This window comes from Chamaea fasciata, unplaced genomic scaffold (genome assembly GCF_029207755.1).
Source record: "Chamaea fasciata isolate MVZ Bird 193981 ecotype frontalis unplaced genomic scaffold, bChaFas1.0.hap1 SCAF_41, whole genome shotgun sequence".
NCBI lineage: Eukaryota > Metazoa > Chordata > Aves > Passeriformes > Sylviidae > Chamaea > Chamaea fasciata.
The window spans coordinates 196441-210287 of NW_027094126.1; the positions used below are offsets into that span (position 1 = coordinate 196441).

The 13847-nt window shown below is 64.2% G+C and overlaps 2 protein-coding genes across 4 annotated transcripts; both read right to left on the minus strand.

The window, feature by feature from the left end:
* Positions 1–622: 622 nt before the first annotated feature.
* TAC3 (tachykinin precursor 3) lies at positions 623–2341 on the minus strand. 3 transcript variants are annotated; one of them, XM_066207532.1, is made up of 5 exons: positions 2132–2341; positions 1312–1522; positions 1121–1217; positions 1021–1044; positions 623–948 (listed from the first exon to the last, which is right to left on the minus strand). In XM_066207532.1, exons 2-5 carry the CDS (start codon positions 1405–1407, stop codon positions 803–805), a joined length of 363 nt encoding a protein of 120 aa, XP_066063629.1. In that variant the 5' UTR covers positions 1408–1522; positions 2132–2341; the 3' UTR covers positions 623–802. The 3 variants fall into 3 exon arrangements, with proteins under 3 accessions (XP_066063629.1, XP_066063628.1, XP_066063630.1); XM_066207531.1 differs by having other exon boundaries at positions 623–1044; XM_066207533.1 differs by lacking the exon at positions 2132–2341 and having other exon boundaries at positions 623–1044; positions 1312–1618.
* A 2051-nt stretch (positions 2342–4392) lies between these two features.
* On the minus strand, positions 4393–12832 carry MYO1A (myosin IA). Its single transcript, XM_066207277.1, has 28 exons — positions 12710–12832; positions 11818–11933; positions 11532–11626; positions 11313–11417; positions 11165–11211; positions 10956–11019; positions 10786–10884; positions 10581–10684; positions 10354–10501; positions 10147–10265; positions 9977–10063; positions 9824–9889; positions 9608–9712; positions 9297–9359; positions 8989–9189; positions 8009–8235; positions 7425–7625; positions 7249–7342; positions 6984–7133; positions 6820–6888; positions 6507–6593; positions 6144–6218; positions 5903–6037; positions 5695–5801; positions 5494–5626; positions 5251–5403; positions 5049–5176; positions 4393–4608 (listed from the first exon to the last, which is right to left on the minus strand). The coding sequence occupies exons 1-28, from the start codon at positions 12830–12832 to the stop codon at positions 4485–4487; spliced, it is 3225 nt and encodes a 1074-aa protein (XP_066063374.1). The 3' UTR covers positions 4393–4484.
* Positions 12833–13847: the final 1015 nt, after the last annotated feature.

A 13847-nucleotide genomic window follows, 5' to 3' on the forward strand; every position in this document is an offset into this window, starting at 1 on the left:
ACGGGGCGGGACACACGGACACGGGGCGACACACATGGACACGGACACACGGACACACGGACACGGGGCGGGACACACGGACACGGACACACGGACACGGGGCGGGACACACGGAGGCACAGTAAGGGACAAGGGATGGAACACAAGGACACAATAATGGACACGGACACTGGAAGGGACACGGGAAAGGGCACGCAAAGGGACACACAGATACGGGAAGGGACACACGAACACGGGCACGGGCAAGAACACAAACACCGAGCCGGTCACGGACACTGGGACGAGCAGACACACATGGACACGAGAAGGGACATGGAGACGGGCACGGGAAGGGACACGGGCACGGGAAGGGACACGGACAGGGACAGGGGTACGGGCACGGACACTTCTCCAGTGACGGGGGCTGCTGTGGGGAAGGGAACGGTGGCTGTAGCCCAAGATCACACGAGTCCCGGCCCCGCAGGTCCCGTGGGCTCATCCCCCCATTCCCGTGGGCTCTTTCCCGCAGACCCACCCCCGTGGGCTGTCCCGAGCCGGTCCCGGAGGCGCAGCTAAGACACAGAGACGCCGTTTGCGCGTGTCCCGCGCAGACACGGGTGGGTGTATAGCGGGGCACGTCCAGGTGTACACGGGTGCACGGACACGCGCGCGTGGGGCAGAACGGCCGCGCTCCCGGCGGGTCCCACGACGGCACGGCGAGCGCCGGCTCCCGGGACGCTCCCGCCGTCGGTCCCACCGTCCCCGGGACACCGGGCACAACCCGGTCCGGGCCCCTCCGCGCGTGGGGAGCTCGTTCCTCGGCTCAGGCCGCCCTCAGCGGGGCCTCGCCGGGAGCGGGGGGTCCCGGGGAGCACCGAGGGGACGGGCCGCCGCCCCCCCGCCCCGCCGCTCGCCCGGGCTCCGCCGCTCTCTTCCCCATGAGCCCCACGAAGAAATCGTGCATGTCTCCTGCGGAGAGACCGGCCGTCAGCGGCACCGGCACCGGCGGCGGCACCGGCGCCGGCACCGGGCGGGACTTACTCTTCTGCGGCGCCGCGGGGGGACCTGGAAGAGACCGAAGCGGGTGAGCGGGGACCGGGGGGACAGACACCCTCCCACCCGAGCCCCCCCCGCCCCTCACCGGCGCCCTCCTCCCGCAGCAGCTCCAGCGCGGCGGCGGCGGCGGCCCCGGGGCTGCCGCGGGCGCTCCACGGCAGCGGCTCCGGGACGGGCATCCCCTGCGGGAGCGAAGAGGGTGAGCGGGATGGGAAGGGGTCCGGGGGCTCCCGGGGATCCGGGGTCCGCCCGTCGCTTCCCCCCCGACGGTCGTACCTGCGCGGGGCCCGGTGGGGCGGCGGGGACGCGGCGGGCGAGGGCGAGCGGCAGCGCCAGGAAGAGCAGCACCGCCAGCACCCGTCGTTTCTTCATCCTCAGGGGGAACTGGGGGCGGCGATCAGCGACGCAGCGGCAGGGCCCGGGGCTGTCCCGAGTCGGCGACCCCTCGATGGGGCGGCCCGAGGTGAGTCTGGGACCGAAGCGGGCTCTGAGGAGGGAAAGCAGCGAGACGGGAGACGGGGGAGCCGGAGGCGGCGGGACCCCCTCTCGGCTCTGCGGAAAAGGGACCGTGCCGCTTCCCGGGCTGCCGGTGTCCCTTGGACGGGGCCGCACCCCGGGGGTGCATTACAGGAGTGGGGGGACCTGTTCCGGGGTGTGCAGAGGGACATGGCCCTACTGTGGCCCCGGAGGTCCCGTGTCCCTGCTCGTGTCCCTGGTGCCTCGGTTGTGCACTCACACACGAGCCGTGCAAACACACTCAAGTGTGGGGCACGGACATGGCTCGGGCTCTGTCCTGCACATTCACCCATCTCACACCCGTGTCCTGGGACACACTCCCTGGCACACTGGCATCCCCAGTCACACTCCCTGGCACGCATATGCTTGGCCACAGCCAGACTTGCTTCCACAGCCACCCACCAAACCCTCCCCAAATTCAAGCAACACCTTCACCCCATCTCTCATCCTGCCTGTGCCCAGTGCTGTCCCAACCTCCGCTTCCTCCTTCTGTCTTCCTTTAATCGGGGTGAGGACAGGGCACAGCAGTTCCCCGGCCGCCTGGGAAGCCCCCAGGGCTGTAGGACACAGGGACACAGACCTGCCGAGCCCTCCGGTGGAGTCGAGGCCCGAGGGACCCTTGTCGCCGGTGGCTGCAGAGCAGGGAATCCTCGAGGCGTGGTGGGTAGTGGTGATGGACAGCAGCGGTGGTGGGCAGCAGCAGTGGGCAGTGATGATGGACAGCAGCGGTGGTGGTCAGCAGCAGCGGTCAGCAGCAGTGGGCAGCGGCAGTGGGCAGCTCCCCCGGCCCGGGCTCAGCCGGGAGGAGAAGTACCGGGGCAGTGGCTGCTGCGCGACGCTAAATAAGGGGCTCTGCCCATGGCACGGCGTGGGTGGGCAAGAGGAGAGCTGCCAATGGGGGCCGGGGGGGGTGCCACCCCCACCCCGCAGCTTCACGCCCACGCAGGCTCCGTGACACCGACAGCACAGGCGGAGTCACACAGCGGCACACGCGTGCCCACGCAGGCACCCCGGGCCGGGGGGTCAGCGCACGGGCACTGTGCCCACGCAGCCCCCGGCCCCTCATTGTGGGGACGTCACGATGTGTCTGTTGGCACATGCGGGGACACGCATGATGGGATGGTCCTGGCTGGATGCTGGGCCCTGCAGCCAGGATTTGGGGGTCTCAAGGGGGAGAGGGGCTCAGCCAGGCTTCCCACCGTGCACACGCACGGGTTCACCTGCGCGCACGAGCACAGGTGTGCCCACACACACGTGCCTCACACCCTGCCCCATTGCAGCTCCCCTGGCCTGCCCGTTCCCATGCCAGGATGTGCCAAGGTGGAAGATGGGGAGGGAAATTTGGGGGAAAGCAGAGGGACACAAGGAAAGAGGGAACGACTGGGCCAACAAATGACAGCCACCGACTCCATCCCAAGCAACAGGCAGTGGCGACTGCTCTGGTGGCTGTGGCAGCCCCCCGGGAAGGCGGCCGGCAGCAGCGGCTCACGCGGCAACACAGCCCGGGGCAGGGCAGCATCTGCAGTGCCGGGAACGCTAATTAAATCGGAGCCTGGCCAGAGACGGTCTAATTAATTAATAACACCTACTTGTGAGATGCCAAGTGCGACGCAGCTGTGAAGAGCCGCGGTGCCCCGGGCTTGTTTATGGCTCTCGCCCCTCGCAGGGGGAAGGTCCCTGTGATGGGTGGGACGTGACGGAGCAGCCCGCGGCAGAGAGCGGGGTGCCCTCGGTGCTGAGACATGGCCAGGCCACCAAAGTGCCACCGCGCACACGCACGTGCCCCCCCCACGTGTGGGAGCTGCCCGCACATGCTCCCCCTGCACGACAAACTGCGCTCCGGGGCCCACCTGGGAGCTGGTGCTGATGGTGACGTGACGGGGAGTTGGCAGCTCCAGAGGGTAATGCGAGTGATGTGTGGGGACAGGATAAAAACCCTCTCCAAGAGCTTGATGAGTGCAGGGGGGGAAAAGGCAGCGAAGGGGGGGAGACCCTGTCACGGGAGCTGTGGGGTGCTGCAGGAATGGTTGGGAGTCCTGAGGGTTCAGGGGACTGGAGGACTCATGGGGGTCCGGAGCGTTCTGGGGGACTGGTAGGGGTTCTGCAGGTCCTGGGGCCTGCCGGGCTGACAGGGGTCCCATGGATCCTGGGGGTTGAAGGACTGATGGAGTTCCTGAAGGACCTGGGGGCTGCAGGGGGTCCTGAGGATTCTTGGGGCTGGAGTAGTGGCAGTGTCTCACAGATCCTGAGAGCTGCAGGACTCGTGGGGGTCCAGAGAATCCTGGGCACTGTAGGACTGATGGGGGTCCTGAGGCACCTGGGGGGTGCAGGATTGATGGAGGACCCGCAGGTCCTGGGCTGCAGCAATGTCACTGGGGCTGTGCACTGACTTCCCTCTATCCCGTTTTCTTTGTCCCTTGTCCCGAAGTGCAGCTGCAGCACCAGCCTGGGCAAGGAGCCCCTGCATGGGTGTCATGCAGCAGGGTGGGGGGACCCTGGGCAGGGGGACAAGGACATCCAGCACAGGCAGGAGGATGACAGGGACCTCCCATGGATCCACCCACGGCCACCAAGAAATTGCCTCTGTAGCAGCATGAGCCCTGAGCCACTCTGATGAGAAAAGTGGCCACAATTTGGAGCCTTTCCAATCACCACAAGCTGAGCGCTGGCTGCAGTCAGGCGTCAGGAAAAGTCAGGAAAAGCAGGAGGCCGGGATGAGGGGCTACGTCACCGGGCTGGGCTGTGCCCCCCAGCTTGGGGACTGTGTCCTGAGGTCCCACCCCGCCTGTAACGGGGTGACACCGCCCTGGTACCGACACCTCAGCATCCTTTTAATGGGTTTGGTGCGATGCCTGCGTGCTGCCAGCACCCACAGGGGTGGGGGATGACACAAGGTAGGGTCGGGGATGCCACTGTGAGGGGCAAGGGACCCCTCATTGCACCAGGACCTCCATCTTGTTGCTGCCCTTTTTCTTGCAGACAGGGCCGTTGGTGCTGGCCTTGGGTGACTCCACCACGGTGATGGACACGTCGCCCTTTGGGAAGTGGGTGGAGAACCTGGGGTGGCAGGATGGAGGGGAGGGGTTCGAATGGGGAGGGGTCAGGATGGAGAGGTGGGAAGGGGACACGCTCAGGCCCATCCCCTCATTGCCCAATGAGCTGCCTTGGGTACACCCACGCCTCAGCATCTTCCTGCTGCAGCCAATCAGGGCACTCACATGGTGCCCCACCCTTGGAGGCCCCACCCCCACCTCAATCCCACCTTGGGCACCGCCCTGTCCCACCAACAATAACCCCACCCACTGTAGCCCCACCCTCCAGTGCCCACACCCACATCCGCCCCACCCTGCTCCACCCTCAGAAGCCACGCCCTCTGTGCCTCCAGCCCATTGTAGTGCCCCATCCACACAGCCCCGCCCATTGTAGTCCTGCCCTTCTGACTCCGCCCAGTGTAACCACACCCACGATAGCCACGCCCAACAAAGCCCCACCCACACCTGTCAGTGATGTGCAGAGGCAGCGCCTGCCCGGTGACGGCCTCGAAGGTCTGGTGCAGGCGGGTGACCAGCTCGATGAGGTGGTCACTGAACAGCAGGAAGTCGCCCTTGGCCCCCACTGTGGAGACCTGTGGGGCAAGGGGGGGGTCAGTCCTGCTGGGGACCCCCCGAGCCCCCAGGGAGGATCCCCCTCCCCAGGTACCTCCTTGAGGTGCAGGGCCAGGAAGCCGTCAGAGAAGCGGGTGACTGAGACGCCACGGATGTCGCTGAGGCTGAGCACGGTCTTGGGCTGGGCGGCCTTGGGGTCAGCCAGGACCAGGTGCTCGGTGGTGAGGAGCAGCAGGCGTGGGACTGTCTGTGGGTGGGGGTCAGCGTGGGCAGGGGGTTATGGTGGTCCCACGTGCCCTCCTGCTGCTCAGGGCACGGTGCCGAGGCAGGATCTCACCTTTCCATTGGCCCTGTTCACCTTCCTCACGGTGTCGGCCATCACCAGCTTGTCCTTGGCCACGGCGTGGAGCTTCTGGTACTTGGGGTTCTGCTTCAGCCCCAGGTACTCTCCACGGAAGGGCTGCTGCAGGCTGGGGACAAGGCCATCAGCCACTGCTGTTCTGAGCTCTCCTGCACCCCCAGCCCCCTGCCCTGGCACCTTTTTGGGTAGAGGGTCTTCTTGTCCTTGAAGAGCTCGCTGGCACAGAGCTTGGCCTGCAGCTGGGCGCGGCGTGACGGCGGCAGCTGGTCCCGGTACTTCTTGCACTGCCGAGGGAGGAGGCGATTTGGTGCTGCCAAAGACCTCTGGGGTGAGCTGGCGCACCAAGACCCCACCTGGAATCCTCCCCACCTCCCCCTGCTCCCACCTTCCAGTGGTAGAAGATGTTCTTCAGCTCCTGGTTGGTGTCATCCAGGAACCTGTACGGCGCCGGGGGCCAGGTCCGGTCCATCACCGACAGCGGTGGGAGGTTCTTTGACAGCCCCACCAGGTACCTGTGCACCTGGGGGTGACAATGTGGCAAGGGGTCAGGAGAGGACAGGAGCATCCAGCCCCATGGCAGGGGGTTGGGAAGGCACCGTGGCCCCCTCTCCCCCAGCCCCGCTCACCAGCCGCCGGTAGATGAAGTTGGCCAAGCAGGTGCTGGCGCTGGAACGGAAATACCTCCTGTAGGTCCTGCGTGCCTGCGGGGACAGTGCCAGCGGTGAGGACACCGGACATCACCACCAGCCCCACAAAGACAAGGGTGTCTCATCCCCCATACCTCCCCGTCCCAGTTTGGCCCCAGTGGAGAGGACAGAGGTTCCAGCCCGACAGGGTGGGCAGGAGTGGGGTGGGCAGACAGACAGACAGCCCGGACACACAGACACAATAACAGACTTGGACGCTGGAAGGGACACACGGACACGGTGTCACGGACAGCGGCATGGACAGCAGCACAGAGGTGGCCTGAGGGCGCGTGACCCCGTTACCTGGTACCCTCTCCAGTGAGCGGCGATGGTGGTGGCGGCCGCGTGACGTCGGCGCTGGGACTTCAGCTCCCGGAGGAGCCGGCGAGACTGCCAGGGTGAGAGCCCAGGGAGCCCGAGGGAGAGACACCAACACAGACATGGAGCGAGAGGGAGAGGCAGGAGAGAGGCAGGAGAGAAGGAGGAAAAGACGGGGAGAGGAGATGAGAGTGAATCTGGTCCCACCGTGGGGCACACGGAGCCCCTGTCCCCACCCAACCTCCTCCCTCACACCAGCCCAGTCCCATTGGTGGCCCTGGGGGTGCCCAGCCCTCACCTTCCACCCCCGTGCGTACGCCTGCAGGATCAGTGCCGACCGCTTCATCTGCTTGTACCGGTTCATTTGCTGAGGACAACAAGGGGGTGAGGTGGGTGGGCTTGGAGAGCCAGGGAAAGAGGGATGGGCAGGGGAAGCATGGCCAGGACCCACCCTGTCCTCACCCTGTGGCCACGGAACCAGGCAGAGATGAGGATCTGGCTCTTGCGCATCAGCTGGTACTGGGTCCGGCACCGCCAGCCCCGAAACATCTTCTGGATGAGGGTGGCGAGCTGGGACACGCGCTCCTGGCGCTGCCGCTCCAGGTCGAAGAGCTGGAGACAACCATGGCAGGCGCTGGGTCACTGAGCAGCCCCAGGGGCTGTGGCATCACCCAGGAACTCCCAGGACGAGTCTGGAACCCCACGGACTCACTGTTCACAGACTCACAGTGCGTGGCGAGCGGATGAAGACCTTGGTGTGGCCAAACGCCAGCTCCTCCGCGGGGAACTCCAGACCTGCCAGCAGCACCTCGGCCCCCTCCCTGCACCGTGGCAGAGACGAGGCTGGTCAGAGACCCCCCCCGGCAGCCCCCTGGACCCTCACGGTCCGTGCCAGCCCCATACCTGTCCCCACCGTCCCAGCGGGGCCACGTGCGGGGGTTGAGCATCTTGTAGCGCTGCAGGAAGGGGCCGTAGAGCTGGCGGAAGGCGTAGCCCGCCCGCCGCACCCGCACGTTCTCCAGCAGCCCCAGGTACCGGGCCTGTGCCAGCACCAGCTCTGGCGTGAACACCATCGCTGACTTGGTGTCGTTGGGTTTGATGCACCTGCAGAGCGCAGTGGTGGTTTGGGGTGGGTCTCACAGGCACCAAAGCCCCCCCACCCCAGGGTGTCGTCCTGATTTTTTAGCCTTCTGATGGTTTTACATTCTTGTACTGGAGTTCTCACCCTTGTAACAAAAATAAAGACTGATATTTTTTAAATAATACATTCCCTCCAGGGGGAAGAATAAATTGATAGACTTCCAGGTTGACCAGTGGGGTCAAAAAAGGCTTAACCTCGTTCCCCAATCCCTGATCAAATTCCAAAGACTATGTAAGTCAAGATCCCAAAAATAAAATCCCTTCTTTCTCATCTCACAACCTGACGGGTGAGTGTAATCTTTTCGCGTCCATCTAGTGACACCCCGTGTCTCTCCCAGGCCCTGTACCTGATGTAGTTGGGGTTCTTGGAGTACAGATTCTTCATCAGCATCGCCACAGACGACTTGAACTGGAAGCCTGCGGTGGGCGGCAGCTTGAGGGAGACCTTCTGGGGGTCCCCGTCGGGGAAAAGCGAGCGCAGAAGCGCGTGCCGGGCCGCCCACATGGCCTGCGAGAGGTCGCGGAAGAGCAGGTCGTTGTTCTTCTCGATGAAGCCCGTCACGTTGTAGGTCACCTGAGGGGACAGTGGGGTCAGTGCCCGGGCAGGGAGTGGGGCACAGTTCAGCATCTCCATGCCTGTCCCCAGTCCAGCCCCACAGCTCCTGTGCAAAGCTGGGAAGGGGACCAGGGCACTGGGAAGAGAACTGAGGCACTGGGAAGAGGATTAGGATGCTGGGAGGAGAACTGGGGTGCTGAGAAAAGGACTGGGAAATGAGAAAAATGCTAGGAAGGGCATCCCAGTGGAAGAGGACTGGGGCACTGGGAAGAGGTCTGGGGTGCTGGGAAGAGGACCAGGGCACTGGGAAAAGGACCAGGATGCTATGAAGAGGTCCAGAGAGCTAGGAGGAGGTCTGAGATGCAGGGAAGAAGCCTGGGGTGCTGGGAAGAGGTCTGGGGTGATGGGAAAAGAACCAAAGGGCTGGGAAGAGGTCTGGGATACTGGTAAGAGAACCAGAGTGCTGGGAAAAAGACCAGGGCACTGGGAAGAGGATTTGGGTTCTGGAAGGAGAATTGGGGCATTGTAAAGAGGACCAGGGTGCTGGAAAGAGAACCAGGGTGCTGTGAAAAGGATTGGGGTTCTGGAAAGAGGACTGGGGCTCTGGGAAGAGGATCAGGGTGCTGGTAAGAGGAATGTGGCATGGGGAAGAGGATCAGGATGCTGGAAACAGGATCAGGGTTCTGGGAAGAGGATTGGGGCACTAGGAAGAGGATCAGGGTTCTGGGAAGAGGAGTGTGGCACAGGGAAGAGGAGCAGGCACTGCCGGACCTTGCCGGCGTAGTGGTGGATGCGGAAGCAGCGCGCTGGCAGGCTGGTGTCGGTGACATGCCGGGCGTTCTGCGTCTCCTTGCTCTCATAGTGCTTGTGCGTGGCCAAGAGCTGGTTGAGTTTGGTGAGGAAGGTGTCCTCGTTGACCACGCCGGGCCGCAGGCACTCCTCGTCCAGCATGGCCAGGATCCCGCTGGTGCTCTGTGCCATGATGGATGGTGTCACCCCAAACCAGCCCCAGAAAAGCCCAGTTTGGGCTGTGGGGGGAGCTGGAACCCCAAGATCCCAGCACTGGGTGGGCAACTCACATTCTCAATCAAGTTGCAGATGATGCTGTTGTCGAAAAACTCCACCGGGGTCCACTGGATGCCCTGAGAGTAGATGTGGGTCAGACACAGAGATAATAACCCAGACCCTGCCCCGTGGACACCCTCAGCTGATGTGGGGCAGGAACCGGACATCCGGCCACGGGGATCCCGAATTCCTTCCTGCCATTGAATCTGCTCTCGGCAGGGAGCGGGGCGAGGGAGGGACATGCGGCGGAGCCGTCTCCGGTATTTCCCCATCCCGGGGGCGGCAAAGCTCCTTGGGGCTGTGCTCTGGCAGGGGCTGGAGGTACCTCTCGGACATATTCCTCCTGTTCCTCCTTCAGCGTCATCAGGATGAAAATCTGCTGCAGCTTTTCGTTGCAGTAGTTGATGATGAACTGCTCAAAGCCGTTGTCCTGCCAGAGAAGGGTCCTGTACGGCAGGTGCTTCCTGAGCCCCCAGCCCCGTCCCATGTCTCAACTGCTGTTCCTGACCCCCGAATGGGGCCTGGTGGTTCCTTCCCTCACCTGGAAGATCTCAAAGCCGTAGATGTCCAGGACACCCATCACCTTCCTCTGCTCGTCCGACTTTACCTGGGCAGATAATGGGGTGTTGAGCCCTCCCTGTGTGGGGTGGGGGTCCAGGGTCCTGCTGGGGCTCCAGGATCCCCTGGAGCTTACCTGGATGCTGGTGTTGATGCGTTTCACCAGCCAGTCGAAGAGGCGGCTGTAGATGTTCTTGGCCAGTGCATCCCGGCCGTAGTAGCCCTGGGTAGAGGGGAGAGGGGCTGGTGCCGGCTCATGGGGGGCTGCTGGGCACCAGCCCCATGGCTGGGGGTGGTTCTGCTCACCTGGGGGACAGTGAGGGTGGTGAGCACCGTCTCATCCCGCGCCTTCACCGTGCGGGAGCACAGCGCCTGCTCCAGCGTGCTGGGGTCCAGCCCGATCAGCTCGCAGATCTCGCGCAGCTCTGGGTGGGGAGACGGCGATGCCAGGAGCTGAGGAGGGGCTGAGGGGGTCCCCACACCCCCCTCAACCCATCCCTATCCCCATCCTACCCTGGGGCTCGGTGATGCTGCAGGCCTCCATCCCACTGGCCTGGAAGCTGCTGCTCAGCTGGACGTTGCCCAGTTTGAGCACCACGGCCGTCACCTCCAGCAGCTCCGTCACCTCGGCGGGCGAGAAGCCGATGACCCTCATGGCATCCTGAGGATGGACACTACAGCTCAGGGGATGGGGTGGGCTTCAGGATTTTTGGGGGGGAGTCCTGTCTTCCCATGGGTACCTGCATAGCTTGGAAGTTGGCTGCATCGTCCATGCCGGGCAGGCTGGAGCTCTCCCGGTTCAGGTATTCATAGTGCCCACAGTCCTGGCGGAGCTTCAGCTGCTCTGGTTGAGGGGGAGAAGATGTGGCAGTTCAGCCATGATCCCCCCCCCCCCCAGCTCCTGTTCCACCTCCCAGTTCCCCACACTGTGGGGTCTGGACCTACGGAGCAGCTGCGGCGAAGCCCCAGCCAGGAGCTGGTAGAAGATGTGGAAGTTCCTCTCGCCCTTCACGTGCCGGACAATGCGGGATTTCTCCAGCAGGTCTGCGGGGAGGGATCAGTGTCACTGGGGAGTGTGGAGTGGAACCCCCCCGGGATGGGTGGTGGCTACTCACAGTTGCTGATGACCCCTCCCAGGGGCTCCCCCTTGAAGTCGAACTCAATGTCCATGTACTTGCCCTGGGGGAGGGGGTTAGGTCAGGGAAGGGGGTCGTGGTGGGACTAGCAGCTCCACTCCCCACATCCCCACCCCCTCTGTGCTCCCAGCCCCATCAGGGCCCACGTGGCCCCAGCAGGGTCCAACCCCTCTCCCCAGGTCACTCACGAATCGGGAGGAGTTGTCATTACGGACAGTCTTGGCGTTTCCAAAGGCTGCAGGAGAGGACGGGGGTTATGGCGCGGTCAGGGGGACGGCGCTGAACCCTGGCAGGTCTGGGATGCGGGAGCCAGGGCTCAGGGTGTGGGGCACTCACCCTCCAGCACTGGGTTGGACTGCAGGAGCTGCTCCTTCACCTTGTTCACCTCCTCCCCTTTGCTGCTCACGGCTGCCACGTAGGACATCACCAGCTTGCTGGCCTCTGCCAGAGAGGGGCCGGGGGTCATTGGTGTGGGGCTGTGGGTGCTGGGGCTGTGCCTCTCACCCCACCAGCCCCTCGCAGTGCCCCGAGCCCCCCTCGCAGCCCTGGCTGTACCTGTCTTGCCGGCGCCGCTCTCGCCGGTGATGAGGATGCACTGGTCCCTGTCCCGGTCCCGCAGTGAGCGATAGGCATCGTCAGCGATGGCATAGCTGCGGGCAAATGAGGTTGGAAGGGGCTGGTGTAACCTGGGGGCTTCAGGAAATGCCAAGACCTCCCCCCTGTGGCCGTGGCGTTGCCCCAAGTGGATTCCCTTGAACCCTGACACCCTGGGATTGCCTGGGAGTGATGTCCTTGACACAATCCAGGGGACCAAGGGCACCACCAGCCTCCCCGTGCTCACATGTGGGGCTTCACAGCAAAGAAGCTGCAGTTGTGATACTCCTCCACCTTCTCTGGGGTGTAGATGGGCAGGGACTGGTATGGGTTCACGGAGATCACCACATTCCCAATGTATGTCTGCAGGACAGCAGGGATGAGGGGCTGGGAGGACTCAGACCAGGTCCTGGTGCTCCCCATCCCCATCCCAGATCCTTGACCTCATCCTAGATGCCAGATCCTGCTCCCCATCCCAGAACATGCAGACCTTCCACTCCCCATCCCAGACCCCATATACCGCTCCCCATCCCAGGCGTCTTTATCCTGCTCCCCATCCCAGACTCTGCAGCTCTTCCACTCTCCAGATCCTTTCCCCCATCCCAGACCCTGCAGCCCTCCCAATCCCCATATCAGACCCCATATCCCACACCCCATCCTAGAGCCTGCAGCCCTCCCAATCCCCATCTCAGACCCTATATCCCACTCCCCAATCCCAGACCCTGCAGCCCTCCCAATCCCCATATCAGACCCCATATCCCACTCCCCATCCTAGAGCCTGCAGCCCTCCCAATCCCCATATCAGACCCCATATCCCACTCCCCATCCCAGACCCTGCAGCCTTACCAATCCCCATCTCAGACCCCATATCCCACTCCTCATCCCAGACCCTGCAGCCCTCCCAATCCCCATATCAGACCCCATATCACATTCCCCAGACCCTGCAGCCCTCCCAATCCCCATATCAGACCCCAAAGCACATTCCCCAGACCCTGCAGCCCTCCCAATCCCCATATCAGACCCCATATCACATTCCCCAGACCCTGCAGCCCTCCCAATCCCCATCCCAGACCCCACATCCCACTTGCACCCCAACGGCCCCTATTGTCCCCCCCAAGCCCCCCGGTCCCTCTGCTCACATAAATGTCATGCCGGCGGAATCGTTCCTGCAGCGTCTGGACCAGCGACTCCTCCGTCAGCGGGTCCAGCAGCACCAGGTCGGCGACGGCCTCGGCGTCCAGTGGCGATGAGGTGCCTTCCATGGCCGGGCAGCTCCGGGGCAGCTGGGACACAGAACGGGAAGGCTGGAACCACGGACACGCAGCCCCTTCCCCAAAACACGCCGCCAGGTCCTCAGCAGTCTCTGGGATCTTGGCTGCTCCCCCCAAAGCTGGGGACAGGGGACAAGGCAGCCACACAGGAACAGAGGCACAGGGGGCACCTTCCCAGGGTATCTCAGTGCCCAGGACCCTGCAGTGGAGCTGGGGGCAGCCGGACACTGGGGGGAAGCGGGGACCCGGCCAGGAAATGCGGACACCTGGATCCTGTTCTTGGGGCAGGAATTAATTCAGCCTCCACTTCCTCCCTCCTTCCTGGCAGTGGGAAGCCGGGGCCGGGAAGGGAGCCCAAACCCCTCGACAGGTCAGCCCCGTGTGCTGCTTCTCCTCACTGTCCCTCATCCCTCACCTGCCTGTGACAGCACAGTCACGTTCCCGGAGCCGACCTTCAGCCCCGCTTTACAGCTGGGGCGCAGGGCTGTAAACCCAGCCCCACTTATCTGTGCCCCGGGGAAAGTTCAAGAGCGAGTAGAAGGTGGGGAAGGATGGGGCAAAAAAGGTGATGCAGCCTCTGGAGAAGGCAGAGACCCCCAGGGCTCTGAGGGTCTGAGTCCCCCGTGCTTCTGGGTTGAGACCCCAGGGTCAGCAGCCATGGGGGGGGGGGGTCACAGTAAGAGCCCCCCACAGCCCCAGGGCAGCGCTGGGCTCAGCCCGGTCCCCACGCCCCATTTCCCCACGCCCCGTGGGATGCAGGTGCCCTGGGATGGGGGTTATGGGCACAGGGTACCCCCATCCAGCTGAGGATTGGGGGGCTCGGGCGCTTCAGGCGCTGTCCGGCAGCAGAGGGGCCCCCGACTCACCTCCCGGTGGCAGAGCAGCAGATGCTGGAGCGGCTTCAGCTGGAGCGGCTTCAGCTGGAGCTGCCCCGGAACCGGCGGGGCTCAGCCCAGCCCAGCGCCCAGTACTGGCCCCGTCCGGCCCACGGAGGGGCGGGGGGCCG

Bases quoted from the DNA above. Each gene is read 5' to 3' on its own strand.
- MYO1A (XM_066207277.1), bottom strand. From the start codon at position 12,832: ATGGAAGGCACCTCATCGCCACTGGACGCCGAGGCCGTCGCCGACCTG. The intron at 6,038-6,143 runs GTGAGCGGGGCT...TGTCACCCCCAG, and splicing joins ACTTCATCTACCGGCGGCTG to GTGCACAGGTACCTGGTGGG. The intron at 4,609-5,048 runs GTGTGGGTGGGG...CTGCCACCCCAG, and splicing joins CCTCTGCACATCACTGACAG to GTTCTCCACCCACTTCCCAA.
- TAC3 (XM_066207531.1), bottom strand. From the start codon at position 1,407: ATGAAGAAACGACGGGTGCTGGCGGTGCTGCTCTTCCTGGCGCTGCCG. The intron at 1,218-1,311 runs GTACGACCGTCG...TCGCTCCCGCAG, and splicing joins CCCCACCGGGCCCCGCGCAG to GGGATGCCCGTCCCGGAGCC. The intron at 1,045-1,120 runs GTGAGGGGCGGG...GGTCTCTTCCAG, and splicing joins GCTGCGGGAGGAGGGCGCCG to GTCCCCCCGCGGCGCCGCAG.